This window comes from Coffea arabica, chromosome 10c (assembly GCF_036785885.1).
Source record: "Coffea arabica cultivar ET-39 chromosome 10c, Coffea Arabica ET-39 HiFi, whole genome shotgun sequence".
Classification (NCBI taxonomy): domain Eukaryota; kingdom Viridiplantae; phylum Streptophyta; class Magnoliopsida; order Gentianales; family Rubiaceae; genus Coffea; species Coffea arabica.
The window spans coordinates 47,986,747-48,001,746 of NC_092329.1; the positions used below are offsets into that span (position 1 = coordinate 47,986,747).

The window sequence follows — 15,000 nt, forward strand, 5'->3', positions numbered from 1 at the left end:
GTTTTCATTATTTACTAATACAAGTTGTGGATAAGCAAAAAGGGCATATGTGGAACACAAATATCATCTCACTCCTCAAAATATTTTTTTAATGCTCATTTTCCTGACATGGGCTGATCATGTTACTACAACTATAAGTTTAGGGGAGGTTTATGTCATTTTCAAAACCTTAGGGGAAGTCAATGAAATTGTTGGAAACCTCAGGGGATGTTTCTGAAATTATCCCTTTATATTATCAGTCTCTTTTGATGTTTTCGTTTGTTTGATTTTGTATTTGGATTATGGAGTTTTTAATAGACAAAAAAAGTTAAAATCTAAAATCTATCAAAAAGTAGCTTTTGGTGATTCTTGTATTCTCTGTTTATTTTCCATAATCACACATTTTTGAAAATCTAAAGTAAAATGCTAAAAACATCACTCACCAGAGGCCACTTATTTCATAATAAATAAAATAATACTTAGTATGTTGGTTTCATTGCATGTCTTTCTCAATTATTTTTAAAAATTTTTCTAACCATGTTTTTATTTTACAAATAGCACATTCTAAAAAAAATGCTATAATATTATCGCAAAAAAATTAAATAATTTTTAATCCAAATAGACCCGCTAGTATCACTATCTTCACATCAAAATACAACAGAAAAAGAAGAAAATATATTTCCTTTTGAAAATCTAAAGTAAAATGCTAAAAACATCACTCACTAGAGGCCATTTATTTCATAATAAATAAAATAATACTTACTACGTTGGTTTCATTGTACGTATTTCTCAGTTATTTTTTTTAATTTTTCTAATCATGTTTTTATCTTACAAACAGCACATTCTAAAAAATGCTATAGTATTATTGCAGAAAAAATTAAATAATTTTTAATCCAAATGAACCCACTATTATCACAATCTTCACATCAAAATAGAAAGAGAAAAAAGGAAAATATATTTCCTTTTCCATTTCGATTATATTTACCTCCTAAGTTTGTTTTCTATAAATACTGGAGCAGGGAGACAGCCACTGAGCCACAGCTAAGGGTGGCAATCGGGTCGGGTTCGGGTTGGCGGGTCGGGTTGAGGCTTAAGTATAATAAGAAACCTGCTGACTCGAACCCGACCCGCCAACCCGAAACGGGTTAGAGTACCTGACACGAACCCGAAAATTTCGGGTTGGCGGGTCGACCCGAAATGACCTGAAACTTAATTTTAATTTATTAATTTATCACTGTAATTTCTAATAAAATCAATTTTTCACAAAATTAATTACATCATTAAGTAATAAAAATTTAAATAAATAATTTCAAACCAAATCTAAAATAAATTAAACACCATAAAAGTGTTTTATCCCAAACCAAATATAAAATAAATTAAAACAGCATAAAAGTAAAAAATAACATAATATATTATTTGTCCAAATATAATAATTTTAACTTCACACAAGTTAAATAAATTCATTTAGGACTAAGTAATTAATGTCTTTGGAAAAAAAGAATGATTTAGTTTAGTTAGATAAAATAATTTTAATGTTTATTAAATTAGTTTTAATTCGTAAACGGGTCACATCAGGTCATATCAGGTCACCACGGGTTGACCTGAAATTGACATGTTTTTTTTTTCGGGTTCATCGGGTTCGACCCGATTCTGACCCGAACTCCCAAAACCTCAACTCAAACCCATTAATTTCGTGTTAGGTTCGTGTCGTATTTTCGGATCGTGTCAGGAATTGCCACCCTAGCCACAGCATCAAAACTTACAAAGACAGAGTAAGCAGAGACAGGGAGAGGATCGAGGAGGATGGCAGCAACAACAACAAGAGCAAAGCCTGAAGCACAAAAGATAGTGTGGAATGAGAAAGACCGAAAATTTGAGACAGAGGATAAAGAAGCATACTTGCAGTACCAGCTCAGAAATGGGGGAAAAGTTATGGACATCATCCATACTTATGTTCCTTCTAGCAAGAGGGGTTTAGGCCTTGCTGGCCACCTCTGTGTGGCTGCTCTCTCTCATGCTCAATCCAATTCTCTTTCAGTCATTCCCACCTGCTCTTATGTCTCCGTAAGCCCACCTCTTTTATTTTATTTTTGGCCACCGCTTCTGTCCTCCAATTTGTGCATGTTTTCTTTAGTTTTAATGGGATTTTTTTTTTTTTTTTGGAAAAAATGTTTGTGGAATTTGGGATGAATTTCTGTGGTTCTATTGAAATTTAGGCAAAGTTCTGATGATTCTTTTCTGGGTTTTTCTAATTTTTCTTGTATGTGTTGTTGATTTTTTTTTTTTATCGACTTCTTTTTGGGTTTTGCATATTGCTGCTGTTTGAAATTTTTATCAAGATAGGTTTTTTATTCGTCATTATTCTTTGGGAATGGGGGTGAGGGTCAAGAAATGCTATGTCATATTAACTGATAATTTTGTTAATCTTTTTCCCTGTAGATTTCTCAATATTTGGTAATTTTTGTTTATTTTGAATAGGTGTTTTCCATTCTCTCTTAAGTTATTCATATCCGGATATTTGCAACAATGTTTTCTCCTTCTCATCCCAGTATTTATTTCATGGCTGGAATCTGGAATTAATTGGTTTTGTGTGGATACATGGTGTTTGTTCTTGACTGGTGAATGATAAGCACAATGGTATATGAGTGTGTATTAGCTGTGAACTTTAAGGTTTTCACATGTAAAGTTCAAAAGTGTGGGTAAATGCATGGTTTAAATAAGAAATGCTGAACTAAGATTAAACGAAGATGACAGAAAGATTGAGAAGATGAATTGAATTGTGCTTAATAAGAAAGTTCAATGGAAAGAGAAAATTCTTGATTGTCTTCAGCAAAATCTTTCAGATATCTAGCAGCTATTACACTTTCTTTTTATTACTCAGTACCTATTGCAAATGCCTAATGACGAGATATTGCAGTTGACAAGTTAGATGTGCTTCTGGAATTATGAACTTAGATGAGGTAAAAAATGGAACTAAAATAATGCCTTGTAGAAATCAAAACATGGCATGACTCTGGTAAACTCTTTTGAAGTGAAGGATTTGGACACATTTTTAATCTATCATTTTTTGATGGCTATAAAGATGCACAATGAAAAACCTTTTGAACTATTGTTGCTTCTGATGCACAACTAGATGTAGAATGTGAATGAATTAGATGCAGAACTTTTCTAAATAACAAAATTGAAAATATGGAGAAGATGTAGGTCTTTTTTCTAAAGTAGCAATGAGAAACATGAGTATAGAAACATGGAATGGAGGCCATTTTTTCTGAAGTCGCATGAGAAACAGGTGTATATAGACAGGTGAAGAAAATTATGCAGAAATGAGGGATGGAGGTCTTTTTTTTTTTTTGTCTGAAGTAGCAATGAGAAACAAGTGTAGAGAAAGAGGCACTCAAGGGAAGACTACAAACGAAATTGTAGTTTCATGTCTTGACACCAGCTAACAGATAAAATTTGTATGAAATATTTCAACTTTAAAGACCAGGTCAAAGTTGATGGTCCTTTAGAGAATAAAACATGTTTGATGACACTGGAGGGAATAAATCAATCACTCACATGTAGAAGAATCTGTTATTCTGGAAAATTCACTTAATGATCTTTTACCACTAGAGAAAATCCTAATGATAAGTTATTTTTAAATAACTGCGTGCATTTTTGCTTACTGCTATCCAGTGTAAATTTTGCAAGATATGCTTTGGCTGGTATCCCATGAGGAATACATGACAACCAGTCTTCACACTGTTTTGGAACTGCAACTCTATAGCTGCTATTATCTTCAAACCAAAAGGAAATTATGTCTTGTGAATTGAACTATATTTTTTTGGGGTGGGGGGTTGATAAATTGGGTGGCGATCATAAATACTTGTGGTTGTTGTTTAGAAGTCATCTCAAATAGATAAACTCTCACATATAAAAGTTGTATACTACTGTTGCACTGTCATAAGGAATTTAAGAAGCAAGCAGAAACAATTTTGGATCATTTTGGGGCTGGCTTAATAGTTATAAACCATGGCACAGGTCAGCTGCTTTGTTTCAAGTTTTAGAATGGGTAGTAGCATTGTAAAGGGACATTGTGATGATGTGTATTACTAAAGGAGCATGCCCTACTGATTCATTGCCATGAGAATTGCTTCATCAGCTTAGTTCTTGGACCTTCAACAGAGAGGGTATAAGGACTTGTATAGTCTATTTGACATCCGGTTGGATAGATAGTAGTCTTCTACAGTAATCTGGTCTGACTGTTCTATCTTTGCAATATCCTGGAGTGAATTTGTCATTTGCTCTTCTGATCTTGATTTTCTGCTTCTTCCAGACTGAAATGTACTTCGGGCCTCAGTGTTTTTCATTTTTCTGGAAAACAGCCAGATTTTCTTGCTTTCATGATATATGCCAAGCTTTTAGTTACTTGCTGGGATACTCACTACTCTATCCTGGTTTTACCTGGCAGGATACTTTTCTTCCCCGAAACTCATCATGGGATTCTGTTGTGTACAAAGAAGAGCTCAAGTCTTCTATATGAAGTTGATGGTACGGTGAAAAATCACCTACTTGATCTTTCAAAGAAAACTTGAAATAAAATTGTCCCGAGTTTTATTTTGTTTCCGCTGATAGATACTTCTATCAGCTTATAGCTCTTTTTCCTGGCATACAGTCAACGTCCAATATATTGAATGTTATACTGCTTTACCTCTTTTCAGCAGAAGCTCTTCAGCAGTTTCTTCAGTCATACTGTTCTTGCTGTGATGATTGTTTCACCTTTCCATTCCCACGACAGAACAAGTTCACTGCTTCAGTTCCAGTGAGCAGTTTTAGATGTTAGTGCAGCAACTGAATTATGGAACTCTCTTTCTCTCTCTCTCTCTAAAATGTTTAATTTCTTCTTTTCTTTTTGAAAACTGTTTTAAATTACAGAGAGTTGAGATGTCTAATCAGGTAAAGAGTAAAATTGTGCAAAACATCTTAATCTCTCGAATAATCTGTGAATGTTGTATAACACCTGAGTTTTGCTGCTTGATACAAGTTCATAAGGTTATTAAGAGTTGAAACTCGAAAGAGAACTTTTGAACTATGCATTAGTAGCGTAACTTAATGAAGCTTAAGATATTGTTTGATAACTCAATTCGGCACTTAAACTTAATGGATTTAGATCTTACCATATTCAGACGCGTTTGATAACCAAAAATTAAATATCTAAATTAATTAAGTGGCACTGAATTTCCTAAGTAAAATTTGCTCTCAAAATTAAGTGATAAGCTATTTACTTATCAATCAATGTGATATACACTTAAATATATTAGATTTAATATTTAACAATTTAACAACTTAATGGATTCAAATTTCATATTTCCATACAATTATGTGATAAATGTAAGTCTACCGAATATTGCACAGTAATGATTATTTGATTAAAAACCAGTCAGAAAGGGGAAGAAATCAACGAGGAAAAAAGAGCGGAATGATTTCCTAATTGTTAATGCTACGATCTGTCTGAAACCTCATGTGAAGGTATTGTCCATTGTGGCCCAATGGACTTCACTGTTTTGTGCTCTAAAAGGCACCGCACTTTGTGGGGAAGACTCTTTCTTAATTTAGGTAAAGACTCTTTCTTAATTATCAACCCATCTAGGATCTTTGGTCCTCCCCTTTATATCACCACAAACCCTTTCGTAAATGATGCTTGGATCGGGTGTCCAAGATTCGTATTTCAAATTCACTACTTTGAACTGGGATTTATTTATTTTTTTTTTTGGATCAATCGTCACTTATTTATCCTACACCTATTTCTATTTTTATTTTAGCTTATTTGATGGGGACTGAACCACCATCAAACCGACGGGAAATTGAAATTGATTTGACTCGGCTATTTTCAACCTTGTTTTGGAACTCATCTTTGCCCCCTGTAGCTGTAAGGGAAGCTTGGACCGAATGTCTAAGGTTGCCATATTGAGCTCACTACTTTTGAGTTCAAGTTGTCCTCTCGGGACGGTGGAGTTTTTTTTTTTTTTGGAAGACGACAACAGTTGTATAATCTAATCTATTCTACACGAAAGGAAAGGCGGCGGATCTAAGGAGACCAGGAATAACTCGGAGGGGACGGTGGAGTTCAACACTTCTATTTTTAACTTCTTTTTGAAGCTCAGTTTCGCCCCTGTAGGAATAGTCTACTACTGCTACTGCTACTAACCAATGTGAAATCTTTGATCCTCCTCCTCACATCACCGGTAATCAAAGCACCTCTTTTACGCGGTGCGATGTATATTCACAAGTGCCGAGGGTAATAGTCAATCTATAACATGTCAATCTCAAAGTATACATCAAGATGTATTTCTACCAAAAACCATGTCAAATTCGTAATATCTTCTTGTTAATTATGATGTGCACAGGGCTCCTGGAGAACAAATTATGTAAAGTACTATAGTAAAATTTCAGTGATTTCACTATCAGAACATACACTTTTTTAAGGTTTCGTAACCATGATGATGCATCAGCATCCATTGCCAGGTGTTTTCACTATTGTAAACTTTAGTAAATGTTGAAAACTAGGAAATTGATCTCCTGAATCCAACAATTTCAGTTGACAAATATATCCTACAGAAAGATGATAACAATATAGTAGGGGCATGCTTCGACAACTATTACTTCTTCATTCACAATAAGCATTGTTATTCAGTTTGTAACAACAATACAGTTCTGAAAAAATGTTTTTTGAAGACAGAGCCTTGAAAATCTTGGACCGTGTCACAAGATTGTAGTGGCTGTTTAAACAAATACAAATAGAGATTCACACCACACTCCTCTTCACTGCAGCTGGAAAAGAAATAATACATATTTACATGGTCTGTTCACTGGCATTCTTCTGATGATCAGCCCGGTACATAATAGTCCATCCTTTCCACCGGCAGGTTCAGAACTGATGTTTCCACCTATCCCAGAAAATAGACAACACACTATTATGATAGAACAACATTTGTAAGATAACCCAAAATAAAAGAAAAAAACATATTAACAACCCAAAAAAAGGTCATGAAAATAGATACTTAAGCCGAACAAATCTCATCAAAGAACATACTCCATGCCCATTATATCTACCAATTACCAAGTGCAAACGTACCTAAGAATAAGCATTTACCTTAGAACTACTAATATTGGAATAATAGATCCTGTGAACCAACAATGTTGTCATGGAATTATTTAATGGCGAGAATTCATTGCAATTCTCAGGGTAAAGGAAATTTAGCTTCTTCCACAACACGTAGAGTGCTTTTATTTTTATTGCTCCTGTTATGCATTTAACAAGATCTCAGGTAACAAATGCATCAGTTGATCACAAAGATGACCAAGACGCAGTAAAAAACAATGTAACATGCAGAAAAGAGAAACTTATATGTCAGAATGATACAATTAGCATATAATCATGAATAGTCCACCACTGAGAATGACAAAGCATGTAAAAAAACTGTATTCTAGTTGTGACAAAAATAATAATAAAAAAAGAAGCTTACCTCCTCAAATGGAATGAAGACAAAAGGTGTCAGACCCCTCTTGTGCGTAATTGCTGGAACGTCTGGGTTATGTGTCTCATCTTCCTCCCACCTTTCAACAACGCCAAGAATGTCTTCATCAGGGCCAGTAACCTCAGTATCACTTACGCCACTGGTAACAAGTGCCAGTAAATCCATCCGATTATTAGCACCTGCTATCGTTCCCCTTAACCTATTCATCAACACATAAGAAGGTAAAGAAAAAATGAAACATCTGTGTTTGAGACCATCTAGGTTACCCAAAAAAAAAAAGAAAAAACTTTCATACAAGTATATCCTTAATCTTAACCACCAGGAATTTCCGTTGGAGATGGAATTTCCATTGGAGATCTTCCAAAAGCCCTAACAATCCCTCTCACAACTCTACCAGCAGTTGACTACATTTTTGGCAATAACTCTAGGCACCTTTGTGGAAGTTAGATATACACACAGATACACAGAAAAGACACACTCTTGCTAATCTCCACCATTTTCTCTCTTACAAAATATAATAAGAAACTCTGACCTTATACCAGTTCATTCCATTTCTCACATGACTTCGTAGTTACTAATCATATTCCTTATCATCAGAAAGATGACAAGTAACACCTTTGGTTCACAGAAATTGAAGTAGAGTTCAACAAGTACCTCAACCGAATTCTCCACACAGTAGGGCGCAAACCAGGATACAGAAAAGCAGCTTCAACCTGTGAATGCAGCAGTAAAGATGAACTTCAAAATCAGAATGAAATGAAATGAAACAAGCAACAAACTGTTGAACAAACAAATTGCAGTTTTGAACAGGAAGAGCAACTTGCACAGAATGAGAATGCCACATAACATAAATTAGGAAACGCATGAGATAATTAGCATTAGAACATAAAGAAACCAGCAAATTTAAGCAATTGACCTTGTCCTCTGACAATGTATAATGACCACCAAATACACAATCGCCTTTTGTAGAACGGAAGTTCATGTATTTCGCCACCTCCTTCACTTTCTGTGATGAATTCTGATAGTCCAAAAGAAAAAAAGAAATGTAATCAGCCAGAATATAGGAAGAAGATTTTATAGGGTACCAAAAAGCGCTAAGGTAGAAAATGAAATAACCTTGTACAGAAATCTGCCTGAAGGATAAAATCTCAAGTAACGGTAATAGCACACCTGCAGTGAATAACAGAACCAGAGTTTTAAAAATGGCGGTGAATAAACCACTAAACATAGAAATGGCAAGAGAGGGAAGCAAGGACCCAATAAATAATTGATTTAAAGCAATTCAAATAGTAAGTTCACCATGAATATAAGATGATAAGCTCATTACTCCCAAGACCCATTGCACATAGCAATTCAAATAATTGATTTAAGTTCTTGTCGAAGTATGCAAATAGTAAGTTCACCATGAATATAAAGATGATAAGCCCCTTGTGCATATGAGCAGTCAATTTGATTTGAGAGACATAATATTTAACTTCCAATGGATAAATTCAAAGACTAGAGGCTCACGCTCCAAGTTCAGAAAACAAAGGTCAAGACAAATAAGCCAGAGAGGCTTTAATAATCTTACTTCTAGAGTAGTCTAACTACCCAATATACAGAAATGACTTAAATTTGTCAATTCTAGAATAAAAGAGGCACTTTTCAAACTTAAAAAAAATTTCATTCAAGATAAGATCCTGCAATGGAGTGGTACTATAATAATCTGCAAGGGACACCATGAGTGCAATCATAATTTCTCCAGTATCACTGCAGATGTCTTGCAACAGAAACATAAAGGTCAACACAATCATCACTTGACTCATAGTACTTCAAGATCTTCTTCAAGCCCAACCATGAACTACAACATTGTTATTTATTATTTTTGTTCATTTGTTCATTTATTCTTTTATGAGAAGGAAAAAAGTTATAGAGGCTCTAAGGAACCTATATAGGAAGACATCTATGTGCTTGGGGCAATGAATAAAAAATTAGTTAATGTCTTGGATAACATTCCTTAATCCAAAAGTAAGGAGTTTTCAAAATAACAGTTTTCAGTTCTACTATAATACTCTGAGCCACACCAAAATCCCACTTATTCCTCTCTACAAAATGACCAAAGTGCACAACGGTGCAGCAACTCAAATTTTAGCCCTTTTTTCCTTGTTGCTGAAACAACACCATCTTAAGTGAGTCAATTTTGATAAGAGTCCAAGGTAGGCAACACCATTCACAACTTGAAAGTCACACATTTCCCACAAAGACTTTTCAATAAACATAAATAATATTCTGTATGCGCAAAGGAATAAACATACAATGTGAACTGGCTTGGTAATCTTCCATTCAGCAACCCCAGCACGAATATAGGTATTTCTACTTACATACAGACCTGTAAATGTAAGTGGATCAGTAGTTGTAGTCAGGCCAAAATAAAATAAAATAAAATAAAAACTTGAATAGCTAAAAGAAGAAAACCTACTACTTGAATGCACGGAGACACAGAAAGCAGAACTGAAATAATGACAATTCAACTTCATGGAACACCATGACAAACAACCAAGGAATCATTTTAAGTTTCTCAACCATCAAGAGAAAAGCAGTCTCCAACTAGAGAGTTAAAAATCTCATAGAATTTTCACTCAACGCTAGACTCTGACAAAATTCTTGAACACCAATACGTTACTTGCATGTACTTAATCATCATGTCCTTGGTTTATTTATTTATTCTTGTGGGAAGTGAGGGTGAACCTTGCATGTACATCATCAAGTCTTGGGGTCGTGTATTTATTCTTGTCATTTTGGAGGGATAGAGGTGAAGGACTGATAAGTCAACTACCATAACAATAATGTGATAAATAAATGTAACCTAGAAATTCTGATAAATAAATGACTGCAGATTCTATATTTCTTCTCTTCTCCATCTTTTAGTAACTAGTTGATAAGAAAACACACCCCACACAGTTGGATTATTCATGAAGGATCCTTTCAACCACCATGCAGAACACCCTGACATATTAATAGGACATGATTACACCACAATATTGTAAAAACTGCAATGAAGCATCAGATAAAAGCAAGTATAAACTAGATACTCCAAACATGGTAGACAGAGCCCAACATTTAAAAAGCAATCTTGACTAAATTAAATCAGATATAGGACCATCAGTTAGCAACAGATTTCATAACTCAAAATGTGAATGGAAGATTTACTGATGCAATAAGGTCAATGACTTGACAAACAGCTTGCTTGGTCTAGAACATATATTAATGGATAGGGAACAATATATTTTACTGTTAGTAAAGCCTCCAGATTAAGTCAACCTGAGAAAGAAAGAGAGAGAAAGTGGGCGGCTCCAATCTTGCTGTAATGATCACACTAAGAATATTTAATTGAATTAACAGAGATGATGTATTTTTTCCGCTTCTGAAGCATGATACAATCAAGTAACCCACTTAAAAAGTATCAGGTGCTCTGAATTGCAACTAAGATGTTATAAGAATTGTGAAGAAAGTAACTGCTATCACTTTAACATTTATCTCAGGAACTAACATTTGTGGGCTCTATGGACTAACCACCACACTAGGAAAAGGACCATCTATGTAAGTGCCCAAAAGCGGGTTAAGACAACCATAATAACCAAATGAAAACAAACGCGTTCTACAAGAGTAGCGATATATACAAGTCATACCATCTGTTCTGACCCTGGGTCTTGATAGCCACATTCTTCTCCATGAACCATCATATTTTGACTGAAGAATCTTATAATTTTCAGCTACTCCAGTAACCTTTGCAAGCACAAACCACAACAAATTTCAAAATGAAAAGCCATAATTTAGAGAACTGATATAGGATCACTCAATGTCAATATATGGAGCTTTTACCTGCCAAGCCCTAAGGCACGCATTGCGCCAAAAAACTGGGTTACGAATGGTGTATCTCCACTTTCGACAAACACAAGCTGCCCTTCCTAGGGTGTATGGAGTCATTTTTGAAAAAATCTGCAGCATTGGAGAATTATTGGCATCTCTCAACATGATACATTTCGGTAAAACTGTCTTTGCATACAGATTTGAGAAACAAATACACATCATATTTTACTTCACCAAAACAACTTTAGAAATTGAATGTGGTTATTTTCTTTCACAACGAGCGAGAGCGATGGAAAAGACGGAATCAAAAGGAGAAAGCGAGAGATGAGCATTCAGTGAACACTTCTACGGAAATACAATGGTTTGGACCAAAGGTTCTGTTTAGAGGATGGAAGAACAACAGAAGTGCTGGTCTCGAGTTCATGGAATGTAGAATACCTTAAATTTCTCTGACAGTCACAAGTTCGAATCAATTTTATACGTCATAGGTGTTTTAGAAATAAACTCGTGTAGTGCTGGGAGGTATGTCTTTCTTAAAGACTCACAGGAAATTAAAACTCTAGTTGAATTAAAACTTAATTTCAAGTTTGATTGGCCATTGCAATCCATCATACATTAGAATTGCAGCTCTTGAAAGCAAAGAACAGAAATATAATATGACTTCATTCCCAGCTCATTAACTCCTCCTATCCATAAGCAAACACGTAGAAGATACCAAGTATATCTCTACTGTAGTTGACAGAATGGTCTTACTCAAGGAAAGTAACTCTTGGAGAGATCCCGCAGAACCAATGTACTTCTAATGACTGAATGCCAATGCCAATTTGACAACTACAAAGCAATGTAAGGAAATAGTATAATCATAAATTTTTTTATTTCCCCAACCAAGAGGTTGGGAAAGCCGAAGTTTACAAAACTACATCAATTTTTGAGTTCTTTTTGAGCATCAAACCATTGGTAGTCATTCATAAGATAATCTAGACAGATTTACTAGAATTTTTCCTTTTTCTTTTTCTCTTTTTCTGCTTACAAGTCTTACACCACAAAGCACCCTAAAATCCATTAATTAGTTCTGCTCATATCTAGAATCAGTTTTGTTGATATCATCATGCACCACTTTAGTAAGGGAGGCAAAGAATTCACCTCAAGTTAAGTACTGTTCTTTTGACCAAATAATACAAATTCTATTCAGGTACTTGATCAAAGTTTGACGCTTTGCAACTTTCAGTAAGAAAATGAGGGAGAGCTGCCTTGACAGTCAACATGAAACTCAAGAAGATCTTTTTGCTTGAAATACATATCTTTTGATTCAACGTCTAATTGGAACTCAAAGAATATTCAGATCCTAATTTACTGGAGAGTAAGGGAAATGCTATACACACGGAAAAAAATGGCATTAATGAAGAACAGTTAGAGGACCCTCCCAAGAAAAACAAAATCTTGATTATCAAATCATTTAAGTTGCAACCAGTGAAGTCCTCAATGAAGACAATAATCCTAGGACTACAAAGTATAGCCAAAACCAGTTTTCGGGATAAGAAAAGTTCAGAATAAATCTAGCAAAAAAAATGTGATCGTCTAAAAGTATAGATTTTTTTTTTTTTGGGTATATTGCAGTACTCCAGACACCTTTACTATGTAACCAAGTGACTGAGGCAACAGGCTTTCTATTTGCCTTCTTCCTTTCAACAAGCTACAAGATCCTGGAGAGATGCCAATTATTAATCATGTGAAGAGTGAAGGTAAAAGCTTTTAGATTCTTTGACTAGAAAAATCCAAAACTCAAGCTACTGTTTTGTCCAACCTTCGGAAGTACTAATGCAGGGTTGCATAAAGGATCAAGAAAGAATAAAATTTAAATAATTTTGAAATCCATTTGACCTGTGACCCAAGCTCTTAGAGATGTTCTCAGATAGATTATACTTTTCATCAGATCAATTAATAGTTTAAGGTAAAGTACAACTCCTAAGATTCTTAGATTATCATTGGACTTGTTTATTTGTTGAGAGATGGTACAGTGCACAAGTTTATTCCTTAATGATCAAGTTCTGATATTTTGATACGTCACACACTCCTCTTGCTCTCCAGTTTTAACTGTACCCATATCTGGTGTTTGTAACAGCAGACTCAACAAAAGATTCATTATCACCTAACTTCTTGGTGTCCTTACTCCTCAGGCCCATTCCCTTAATATCATAACAGAAATAGAAGGACAGGAACGAAAAATCAGTTCAACTCAAGATTTAAAATTTCTTTGCCGGAAAGGACTGCATACAAGCTGAAAGTTTCAAGCACAATATAGGCACATCTGCCCTGAAACAATAAAGAAGAGGAAGATATAACTCAAGAAAATCTAATGAAATTGCACATGCAAAACAGCGACAAGAAAATGAGACATCACTAAGGATAAAAAGTCAGTGATTAATACCTCAAAAATCAGCTCATCAGGCAAGGCACGGTGAATCAGTGCTGGATCAACTACTGGTTTACTGCTTGCACTACCAAAAGGAGCCACCGGCCGAATGTTAACCCCATAAAGATCTGATAAAACAACCCAAAAGGTCAAAAAATTGAAAACAACAAACAATGTATAACGCTACAAAGTACTTTCAGAAAATGACATGAACTATATCCAGACGACATCATAATAAATTGAGCACTACAGTATTGCAAAATTACCAAGCCACGGCCTTTGTGTCACAAAAAATTGAGCAGCCCTCATTCTTGAAGCTGCTTCAAGCTCTGCTGCTACATTTGCATAATCTGAAAGGCATCAGTCATTGTTGAGAATTAGCCAGCCAAAACCATAACCATGACATAAATCATTTAACCAATCGACATTTAACTAGAATTCTGCTCAGCTTCGTTAAGACTCTGTTTGTTTCCTTAAAAGAATAAGGATTGGATTAAGTAAACATTTCTACAGAATACCATTCCAGCGGGCCCAAAACGCCGGTGGAGCCAAACAAGGACAAAGTTTTGAACAAAGAAATTTTACACCAAAAAAACACACTAGCAATCCAGATGCAAAAATCAAATTTTAAATGCGGTTTTTCATTTCTTAATCTATCAAACACTACACTAAACTAAAAGATTGAAACTTGACCACTTCCCATCCCAGAAATCCAAATTGCATTAAAACATAAAATTCACGAAAATTATACCAAAACATACTCAAAACGAAAGAAAAAAATTACCATATTTTCTACACTATTGACACTTTACTTTCCATAACTTCAAAAACCCATACGAAATTTATACCCAAAAAAAATAAACAAAAAAAATTCGAGCAGCCTATATGGCCAAAAAAAAAAAGAGCCTATATCACTAAATCAGAAAAAAAAAAAAAAAAAAGTAGTAAGATACCATATGGAAAAAAATGTTGAAAATTCCTACAAAAGAACATGAGATCATACAAATTCTAAATGGAATGTTCTTTTTCAGACTTACCAGAAGTCATTTTGAGTTGTCCTGAGATGATTATGCCTGGCGGGTTATTCTCTTATTTTCCCGGGGGAAATTAAGAAGAGGAAAAGGATGCATAGGGATTATAGAGGTTAATTAAACGGTTGATTTTTTCTGGCTCTTATGACCATTTGGCCAACGCCGACCCTCGGAAGATTCTACCCACCCAAGCAGATTTGTGTGGCTCCGC

At 34.8% G+C, this 15,000-nt stretch overlaps 2 protein-coding genes across 2 annotated transcripts; one reads left to right on the top strand and one right to left on the bottom strand.

Moving 5' to 3' along the window:
- Positions 1–1,782: 1,782 nt before the first annotated feature.
- On the top strand, positions 1,783–4,501 carry LOC113713726 (acetyltransferase At1g77540-like). Its single transcript, XM_027237515.2, has 2 exons — positions 1,783–2,043; positions 4,430–4,501. The coding sequence occupies exons 1-2, from the start codon at positions 1,783–1,785 to the stop codon at positions 4,499–4,501; spliced, it is 333 nt and encodes a 110-aa protein (XP_027093316.1).
- Positions 4,502–6,606: 2,105 nt separating this feature from the next.
- LOC113714903 (F-box protein 7-like) lies at positions 6,607–15,000 on the bottom strand. The gene is made up of 11 exons (XM_027239038.2): positions 14,796–15,000; positions 14,025–14,108; positions 13,774–13,886; positions 11,358–11,474; positions 11,165–11,261; positions 9,791–9,864; positions 8,613–8,666; positions 8,413–8,514; positions 8,151–8,209; positions 7,485–7,695; positions 6,607–6,905 (listed from the first exon to the last, which is right to left on the bottom strand). Exons 1-11 carry the CDS (start codon positions 14,803–14,805, stop codon positions 6,846–6,848), a joined length of 981 nt encoding a protein of 326 aa, XP_027094839.1. The 5' UTR covers positions 14,806–15,000; the 3' UTR covers positions 6,607–6,845.

Bases quoted from the DNA above. Each gene is read 5' to 3' on its own strand.
- LOC113713726 (XM_027237515.2), top strand. From the start codon at position 1,783: ATGGCAGCAACAACAACAAGAGCAAAGCCTGAAGCACAAAAGATAGTG. The intron at 2,044-4,429 runs GTAAGCCCACCT...TTTACCTGGCAG, and splicing joins CCACCTGCTCTTATGTCTCC to GATACTTTTCTTCCCCGAAA.
- LOC113714903 (XM_027239038.2), bottom strand. The intron at 13,887-14,024 runs GTAATTTTGCAA...TTGTTTTATCAG, and splicing joins GACACAAAGGCCGTGGCTTG to ATCTTTATGGGGTTAACATT. The intron at 7,696-8,150 runs GTACTTGTTGAA...GTTGATGAATAG, and splicing joins GTGTGGAGAATTCGGTTGAG to GTTAAGGGGAACGATAGCAG.